Source organism: Penaeus monodon, chromosome 3 (genome assembly GCF_015228065.2).
Source record: "Penaeus monodon isolate SGIC_2016 chromosome 3, NSTDA_Pmon_1, whole genome shotgun sequence".
NCBI lineage: Eukaryota > Metazoa > Arthropoda > Malacostraca > Decapoda > Penaeidae > Penaeus > Penaeus monodon.
The window spans coordinates 17,054,358-17,064,357 of NC_051388.1; the positions used below are offsets into that span (position 1 = coordinate 17,054,358).

General features: G+C 51.3%; 1 protein-coding gene across 1 annotated transcript in view; it reads left to right on the forward strand.

Moving 5' to 3' along the window:
* Positions 1-2,786: 2,786 nt before the first annotated feature.
* LOC119592712 (skin secretory protein xP2-like) overlaps positions 2,787-10,000 on the forward strand; it is a gene marked incomplete in the record, with an annotated part of 85,662 nt that continues 78,448 nt past the window's right edge. The window contains 1 exon segment of the mRNA XM_037941650.1: positions 2,787-4,376. Coding sequence (XP_037797578.1) covers positions 3,272-4,376 — 1,105 coding nt within the window.

Consider the following 10,000-nt stretch of genomic DNA (forward strand, 5'->3'; position numbering starts at 1 on the left):
CTGTATAGTATTACTCTCGAGTTTTCTATCTGAGTTATTCTCTTGCTATTCGCTCTGTATCTGCTTCGGCTATTGCACCTTTGATGTGCGACCTTGTTACTCCTGCGCTTGATCGCGCGCTGCATTCGCCTGGCTTCTCTACACTCTACTCTCTCTCTTTCTCTTCTTGCTCTTTATTCTCTCTTCTGCTCTTCTTTCCCCGCCCCGACAGATAGAGACGAAGCCAGGGATCGGGAAGGATCGGGAGGTCGGGCTGGAGGAGCATTACCAGGGCGTGCTGGCGATGGCCGCGTGCCAGTGCAGGCATCAGGAGACTCCTTGTCACTCGCCGCGAGTCTTGGCTCATCAGACGGACTCTTCCATTTTTCATTTGCGTAAAGGGACGTTTGCCCGGTGACGTGGTGGTCGGGCGGGTCTCGTGCTGGGGATAATCTTGGCTCATGCCGTCACTCCTTTTTGAAGGGAGGGGGAGAGGACTTGGTATTCTCCCTTTAACCCCTCTCCCACCCTCTCCCCTTCCTTCCTTCCCTCAAGCTGTCACTCACACTCTTCATTGTCGTCTGGCGGTCCGTTCGGTCGCTTTCCTCTTTTGCCTTGTGCATTGCTCCTGAACACACATTCACGCTCTCTCTCTCTCTCTCTCTCTCTCTCTCTCTCTCTCTCTCTCTCTCTCTCTCTCTCTCTCTCTCTCTCTCTCTCTCTCTCTCTCTCTCTCTCTCTCTCTCTCTTTCCTCTCTCCCTCTCTCTCTCTCTCTCTCTCTCCCTCACTCCCTCTCCCTCTCCCTCTCCCCCTCTCTCTCTCAATCTTCTAGCGTGGTCGTAAAGTGAGTCATCCTCCACGAGCTTCCACGAGCTCATAGTGTGACCTTGATCGGCTGCTGATTTTTTTTTTTTTTTTTTTTTTTTTTAATGTCATTTGCTTTATACCGAAAGAGTTACAGACAAGTGTTTGGCATTTTTATTGTCCTTGTGACATTCTTTATGATTTGAATCCAAGAATGGTTTGATACAATGGAATGGATGGATGGTGCTGCGTCATGTGACCTCGTCGTATTAAGAGAGGGGGAGGAGGGCGAGAGGGAGGTCGAGAACTTGTCATTATGTCTTCATGTTCGTGTTCAGAACGAACGAAAAATGTCCGATTTGAATGGCCTCGTTCGTGGTGGATCTCCATATAATGATCTGTAGATGTTATTTTGTCACTGTTTTCTTTTCATTTCTTCCCAGATCTGTCGTTCCTCGAGACTTTTTCCCCTCGCTCCAACCCTCCCGCACCATCCCACGCTTTCGTCCAGGCTGACAATTTGAAGTCGTGCTGTGCTGCCTTCGATTTCATGTTTGTTATCTCTCGCTCATGTTTAGTCTTTATGCTGTTGTTAATGCGCCTCCCGTTGGCGCTGCATTGCCCCGTGAATCCCTTGTCTATTTTCTTTGCTCTTTTTGTTCCGTCGTACTTGTTATTTTTCCTGCGAAATGTCTTTTATTACTCTCTCCCTCACGACTCTCCCCCTCCCCCATGCTTTCCCTCTCTCCCTCTCACCTCTTCCCCTTACTCTTTCAGTCGTGCCCCCCTTCTCTCTCTCTCTCTCTCTCTCTCTCTCTCTTTCTCTTTCTCTTTCTCTTTCTCTTTCTCTTCTCCCTCCCTCCCTCCCCTCCCTCTCTCTCTCTCTCTCTCTCTCTCTCTCTCTTCTCTCTCTCTCTCTCTCTCTCTCTCTCTCTCTCTCTCTCTCTCTCTCTCTCTTCTCTTCTCTCTCCCCCTCCCCCCCCCCTCCCTCCCTCCCTCCCTCCCTCCCTCCCTCCCTCCCTCCCTCCCTCCTCCCTCCCTCTCTCCCTCTCTGTCTCCCTCTCCCCTTCCCCCCTTCCCCCACTCTCTCTCTCTCTCCTTCTCCCTTCTCTCTCTCTCTCTCTCTCATCGCTCTCAGTCTCCAGCCTCTCTCTCTCGTCTCTCTCCACTCTCTCTCTCGTCTCCATCGTCTCTCTCCCTCTCTCCTCTCTCTCCTCTCTCCTCTCCTCTCTCCTCCTCCTCTCCCCTCCCTCCCTCCTTCCCTCCTCCCTCTCCCTCCCCTCCTCCCCTCCTTCCCTCCTTCCCTCCCTCCCTCCTCGCTATCTGTCTCTCTATCTATCTGTCTGTCTGTCTGTATATCTATCTATTTCTATCTTTCCTCTTCTTCTTATCCTCCCCCATCGTATTTATTTTTGCCCTTCTCTTGTTTCCTCTGCCCACCCTTTCCCAGCGAACACCACAGTACACCCCGCCTCCGTTGACTCAGAAGCCAAGCATTTTCCCTTCGAAGTACACACAGCTCCGAACCATTAGACTACTCCACTTTGCCCCGCGAACTAGATATTCCTCTCTCTCTCTCCTCTCCTCTCTCTTCCTTCCCTCTCTCTCTCATCAACTAGATATTCCTCTCTCTCTCTCTCTCTCTCTCTCTCTCTTCTCTCTCTCTCTCTCTCTCTCACTCCCTCCCTCCCTCCCTCCCTCCCTCCCTCCCTCCCTCCCTCCCTCCCTCTCTTCCCCTCCTCGCTCTTCTATTCTCCCTTTCCATCACCCTCTCCCATTTTCCTTAACTTGAATACTCCTACGCACGTTATTTATGTAGCTACATTAGGCTCTCTCTCGCCGTCGACGTCCTACACCTACACACTCACTGATGACGGCCGTAGCCGTTCCCATATCCTCCCCATCAGGTGTGGGGAGGGGGTCGGAGGGCATTGTCAACCCCACGTGCATCACATCCACGCTGCGTTAAGAAAATAAAAAGTTTTGATTTTTGTTATACGATAGCCATCGGGATGCGAGCGGGGACCGAGCGCACCACTGCTGGAATGTTGAGGTGGCGGCCTGCCAGAGAGGTAGTGCCCACTGTACCTCCTCGCTAATTTGTTCTCTCTGCTTCAAGCAGATGCTTTCCCGCTAGATGATGTGTGACCGAAATAAAACTCGTATTTTCTCTTTCAGGTTACAACTCTAGATGTATGATATATATATTTCGATGCTTTGGAAACGCTAGAGAACTTTTGCACAAGGCTGGCGTTGAATCGCATGGTGGGAGTGGAAAACTGAATGTTGAGCATTGTAGAAAACGTTACTGGCAGCCATGTCAAGCATGTGTTGGACACTTCTGTAGTTTTTTGTTAGTGCATCGTATGTTCTGCGAGGTACGCGGTGTTGCCCCCACGTAACCTTCCCTGGCCAGTAGTGTTGCGTCCGAACTAGGGGAGTGGAACCGGCGGTGTGAGCACCTCCCTGGGGTCGGACACCCGGGCCATGCAGGACGTACGACACGCGACTGTGGGGGAAACAGACACCGTCGGCAGTGCAAGTGGCCCAGCGGAACCCGTAAGTGAAGTTGAGGGCGGGGGACACCCACCTCCCCCGCCCTCGATCAAGGACCTGCCGCCGCCCACAAAGGGAACTGTAGAGCCACCGGTCCAGGGAGCCAAGATGCCCGCGAGTCCGCTCATACCACCGCCGCCCCCGGACCCGACTCTGGGCGATGTCTCCGGCGAGTCTCATACTCCAGCCAAATATCCCGTGGTTGACCCTGCAGGTCAGCCTCATGGCAAAAAGAATGGCTCTGCGGGGCAGCCACTTACGGCAGTACAAGAGACGGTAACCTCTGAAAACCCTCACTCGAACCCCAACCCCAACCCTAATCCAAACCCTAAGCCGAACCCAAACATTAACCCTGGGCACCACAGGCCTGTTGCAGGACTCCAGCAACAGCCTTATCGAGTCCAAAGCCCAGCTCAAGCCGGAGGTCCAGCCCCAGGGCAAGCTCATGCCCATGCTTCGCCCCCTGTAGGGCAACAGATTCCTTTACAGGGACCACCTCCTCCTCGCCATGGCCTGCCGATGATGCCCCCTCGCCCAGGGCCTCCGATGGCTCAACTTCCTCGCCATGGGTCACCGCTGGTACACACGCCGCATCACGTACCCCCCATGGGATTGCCGTCCCACCACAGGCCTCCAATGGGCCAGCCGCCCCCACCGTCCCCCGTGTTACGGGCCCATCCGTTTGTCGAACCCACAGCAAGGTCGCCCCGCTTTCAGGAGCCCGTCGTTCGACAGCCGGGCTACCAAGTGCCAAGACCTGGTGGCTCTCCCTACCGGGGTGAGGCACAGATGCACTACCAGGAGGAAGTGCCACCCCATTACCACGAAGAGAGGCTCTCTTTCGTCGAGGAGGGTGCGTCCTTCCAGGGAGAAGGGATGTATGGGGAGAAGGGCGCGGTGTACGTCGAGGAGGGAGGGTCGCTCACGGAGGAGAGTCTGACGCAGGTCCCAGGCCAGGCGCGACACCCCCGTCGCCAGCCAGGAACTTTGCGTATATCCAAATGGGTGAACCCTATCCCCGATGACCCCGAGGACGGTAAGTGTTGTTCAGTGTTAGTTTACTTTGTTTAAGACCCATTTCGCCTGACCCCTTTCAGTTACAGCTTCTCGCGGCACTTGTACTTCCCCTTGGTCATAGATTGAAAGTTGAAATATGAAAAGTGTCAGTAGCCGTTTTTCGAACGAAGCTTCATCATGGTGTTTTGTTGTGCAGTTATTATGTCAGACCTTACTGACATTGGTAACCTTAACAGTGATCGGTAGTTAGTCATAAATTAGGGCATTTCCTGGATAGATGCATAAGGGCTTGCAGACGTCGTTTTCTTCTTATAATAGGTGAATGACCCTTGTAGAAAAGCAGATCCGTAGAAAGTGTATGGCGATTGCAGATGCAATTGTGCGATAGACATATGTGATTGGAGAACCAGGAAAAGTGCTGTGTATAACATGTTTGATGGTCTGTGAAATATATAGTAAAATAATAAATTTTACTCATATGTATATCACATATTGTGTATACGTGCTGGTGCAAATGTACTTGCTGTACATACGCACAAACAAACAACTATGGCAAATCCATCAATTTTAATAGATTCAGAGGATCTTATGATGGCAGGTAAGAAAATGCCCTCCTCTGTCAAGGGATCTGCCTTCGGGTCTTAATGAGGCTTCAGTATTAGAGTGTATTATTAGGACATTGCAGGGCTTGGGCAATCGGTTTTAGAAATATTCCTCGTTAGTTCATGTTAATGGATATAATAGTTATGGTCATAGCTTTTACTAGAGAAGACACCCGTATTATCGACACGTTTTGAGTGCAGGGGAATTAACTGTTTTTCGCTGTTACATAGTCTACCGGTGATTGAAAGAAAAAAAAATGGAAGTTCATCATCTAGAATATGTAACGGAGTTCCGCGCATTTTCTAAGTTTGACTGGAATCGCATGTTAGCTTGAGTGTTAAATTGTACAAACATCTACCTTTATTAATTTCATAAGTAGAACTATTACGATTTTGTGTTTTTTATGTGTTACTCCAGATGGTAGCTTACCGTACCGACTGATAAGTGGTTAAAGCTGTGGGAGGCGAACTGATGGTTGTTGTGATGAATTAACGTTTCTATGGCATTTGTGGCGAAGAAGTGCTGCTCAAGAATCGATGGCAAAGTACCCGCCGAGATGCATTTGTGGGGGCTGCAGTGTCATGGCAACAGGCATCTCGGCCCAGATTGAATTAGTGTTGTAAATGTTTATATATGTGCCCGATAATTAATGTTGCGATCGTATATTTGTTTTGTTACCCGTTAACGTTGCGGTCGAATGATTGTTATGGTTACAAGTCTCAGAAATGCAGGTGCATTCCCTCTTCAATATTATGTAGATTTGTGTTAAGAGATTCATATATAGTTATTGATTGTTTTCATAATTTACGATATTAATATACGCGCGCGCGCGCTCGTGGGTGTGTGTGTGTGTGTGTGTGTGTGTGTGTGTGTGTGTGTGTGTGTGTGTTGTGTGTGTGTGTGTGTGTGTGTGTGTGTGTGTGTGTGTATTATGTATGTTTTATGTTGTATGTATTTTTGTATACACTACATATATATAATATGTATATATATATAATACATATACATTTATCAACACCCACACACAACAACCACACACCACACACACACACACACACACCACACACACTCATATATACCATAATACCACTTTAAATACATATACTCACACGCCTACGGGAAACAGGTGAAAGGGGAAAAATATCGAGACCAAAAAAGGTGATCGGAACGTGAGCTGAGTGGAAGTCAGGAGGGGGCGATATGTGGGGCGAGCAGTGTACTGTCAGCGCCGGACGCACGCACTTACAAACTCCGGCGACTCCTGGCACTACATGTTGGAGGACATGCGCGCTTGTGCCTGCATCACCGTGGCGCCCTCCCGCCACGCTCCATGCACGGACATTCAATAAGGAGAAAAAATATGAAGGAAAATAGAAGTTATTGCAACTTTCCTTGACTTTACTAATTAGCGCACGTCGTAGGTGTTTATCTAATATTCCATTAAGGGAAATAACCTTTCGTGGATTGCGAAGTTGCTGTGCATGTGTAGATGAGCTTGTGGAGGCAATTCTTTGGGGGACGCGCAGCCTGTTGGGTAATAGATTAGTGGAGGAGGGGGGAGGAAGGGGGACTGCATGGGGGGAGGGGAAATCGTCCTCTTGAAGTACCACCATTCGTTCCCTCCCTCTCTCCCGTTCACTGCTGGCGGGAGGGAGCTCCGTCTAGTCTCTGTCTAGACGCAGTCGCGGCCCCACTGCCTCCTACTCCTCCTCCTCCTCTCCCCCTTCCCCCTCTCCCTAGCCTGCCTTCCCACGCTCCCTTACCGTTGCTGGTCTCATTCCTGTCGTCACTCTCGTACAGTGCACACCTCTCTCATTCTCCTCCTTTCCTCTCCTCTCCTCTCTTCTCTCTTTTTTTTTCTCTCTCTCCACATCTCTTCTCCCTCTTCATCTCTTCTCTTTCTCTTCTCCCTCTTCATCTCTTCTTTCTCTTTTCTCTCTTCATCTCTTCTCTTTCTCATCTCTCTTCTCTCTTCTCTCTTCTCTCTCTCTCCCTCTCTCCCTCTCTCTTTTCTCCACTCTCTTTTTCTCTCTCCATCTCTCTTTTTTTCGCTCCACCCCTCTTTTCTCTCTCTCTCTCTCTCTCCCCCTCTCTCTTTTTCTCTCTCTCCTCTCCTCTCTCCCCCCCCCCCCCCCCCCCCCCCCCCCCTTCTCGCCTCTCCCCCCTCTTCTCCCCCTCTCCTCCCCCTTTCCCTCTCCCTCCTCTCTCTCTCTCCTCCTCCTTCTCCTCTCCCTCTCTCTCCTCCTCTCTCTCGCTTCCCCCCTCCCCCTCTTCCCCCTCTCTCTCTCCTCTTCTCTCTTCTCCCCTCTCCTCTTCTCCTCCCCCTCTCTCTCCTCTCTCTCCTCCCCTCTTCCTCTCCCCCTCCCCTCTCCCTCCTTCCCTCTCTCCCCCCTCCCCTCTTCTCTTTCTCTCTCTTTTCTCTCTCCCCCTCTCTCTTCTCTTTACTCTCCCCTCTCTCTCTCTCTCTCTTCTCTCCCTCCTCTCCTCTCTCCCCTCCACCTCTTCTCCCCCTCCCTCTCTCTCCCTCTCTCTCTCCTCTCTCCCCCTCTCTCCTCTCTCCTTCTCCTCTCTCTCTCCTCTCTTCTCTCCTCTCTCCCCGCTCCTCTCCTTCTTCTCCTCTCTCTCTCATCTCTGCTCTCGTCCTCTCTCTTCACTCACAATCCTCTCTACTCTCTCCACGTCTCTCTCTCTCGATCTCTCTCTCGTCTCTCTCTCTCTCTTCACTCTACTTCTCTCTCCTCCTCTCATCTTCGCTCTCTCTCGATCTCTCTCTCGTCTCCTTCTCATCTAGCTCGCTCATCTCTCTCATCTCCTCTCTCCATCTCTCTCTCACTCCCCTCTCCTCGCTCCCCAGCCTCCCTCCTCAATCTCTCTCCTCTGTCACTCTCTCTCTCTTAACTCGATCTCTCTCTCTCTCTCCCTCTCCTCCTCGTCGTTCTTCTCTCTCTCTCTCTCTCTCTCTGCTCTCATCTCTCCCCTCCCTCCGCCCTCCCTCCCTCTCCCCCTCCCACTCCTCCCTCTCGTCACTCTCCACTCTCTCTTTTCTCTTCCTCTTCTCTCTCTCTCTCTCTCTTTATCTTCACTCTCTCTCTCTCGCTCTCTGCTGGTCTCTTTCCCTCTCTCTCATCTCTCTCTCTCTCTCTCTCTCTCCTCTCTCCTCTCTTTTTGTCTCTCTCCTCTCTTCTCTCTCAGCTCTCTCTCATTCATCTCTCTTTCTCCTATCCTCGACTCTTCACCCTCTCTTTCCCTTTCACCCTCTCCCTCTTATCTCTTGTCTTCAAGCTCTTCGCTTTGTTCTTCAATCTCCCGCCCTCTCCTCTCTCTCTCCTCTCTCCTCCTCTTTCCCTCTCTCTCTCTCCCTCTCTCTCTCGTTCTCTCTCTCCTTCCCTCTCTCTCTCCTCGCTCCCTCTCTCTCCCTCTCCTCCTCTCCATCTCTCTCTCTTTTTCCTCTCTTTTCATTTCGCTTCTCTCCTCTCTACTCTCCTCCTCTCTCTCTCATCTCCTCCCTCTCTCCCCCCCCCCCCCCCCCCCCCCCCCCCCCCCCCCACCCCCTCTCTCTCCTCTCTCTCTCCCTCTCATCTCTCTCTCATCTCTTCCCTCATACTCTCCTCCCTCTCACTCCTCTCTCCTCTCTCCTCTCTCTCCTCTCTCTCTCATCTCTCTCTCGCTCTCGGGTCTCTCATCTCCTCTCTCTCTCTCCGTCACCTCCTCTTCTCTCTCCTCTCTCTCTATCTCTCTCTCTCTCTTCTTCCCTCCCCTCCTCCCTCTTCCTCCCGGTCCCTCCCTCCCTCCCTCCCTCCTCCCTCTCCCTTTCCCTCCTCCTTCTCTCTCTCTCTCGTCTCTCTCTCTCTCTTCTTCTCTCTCTCTTCTCTCGTCGTCTCTCTCTCTCTCTCAATCCTCTTCTCTCCTCCATCCCTCTCAATCCACTCCTCCTCTTCTCCCTCTCTCCTCCCTCTCTTCCACTCTCTTTCTCCGCTTCTCTCCCTCATCTTCACCAATCCTCTCTCTCTCTCCCTCTCTTCACGTCTTCGCTCATTTCTCGCCTCCTCCTTTCACGTTGTCGCTCTCTTCTTCCCTCTCTCTCTTCCCCCCCTCTCTCTCTCCGTCTCCTCGGGGATCTCTCTTCTCTCTCTCTCTCTTTCTCCTCTCCTTTTTCTCCTCTCCCTCTCGTCTCTCTCTCTCTATCTCTCTCTCTCTCTCTCTCTCTCTCTCTCTCTCTTCTCTCGTCCTCTTCTCTCCTCTCTCTCTTCTCTCTCTCTCTCTCTCCTCTCTTCACTCTCGCCTCGCTCTCCCTCTCTTCACTCTCTCTCCCTCTCCACTCTCTCTCTCTCTTTCACTCTCTCTCCTCTTCACTCAAGCAGCTCTCTTCTCATGCTCTCTCCTCTTTTCACCTCTCTCGTTCGCTCTCTCTCTCATCTCTCCTCCTCTCTTTCCCTCTCTTCTCCTCCTCATCTTCTCGTCACTCTCTCTCTCTCTCTCTCTTCACTCGGTCAGTCTCTCTCTTCACTATCTCTCTCTGCACTCACTCACTCTCTTCACTCTCTCTCTCTCTCTCACTCTCTCTCTCTCTTCACTCAGTCTCTCTCTCTCTTCACTCACTCTCTCTCTTCACTCTCTCTCTCCTCTCTCCTCTCTCCTCTCTCCTTTCTCCTCTCTCTCCTTTTCTCCTTTCTCCTCTCTCTCTCCTTTTTCCTCCCTCTATCTCCCTTCTCTCTCTCTTTCTCCTCATCTCTCTCTCTTTCTCCCCTCTTCTCTCTCTCTCTTTCTCCCCTCTTCTCTCTCTCTCTCTCTCTTCTCTCTCTCTCTCTCTCTCTCTCTCTCTCTCTCTCTCTCTCTCTCTCTCTCTCTCTCTCTCTCTCTCTCTCTCTCTTTCTCCTCTCTATAACGGGTATAGAACCCAATTACATTGGCTTGCAGGGGTAGTGATACTGATGTAACAGCTTTACTCTTTATTTCTAAGAGTTGACACCCACACACAGTATGGGAACACACGAGACAATGTCTATAAATGGCTGTTTGCTGGGTCAAGGGTCAGGTCAG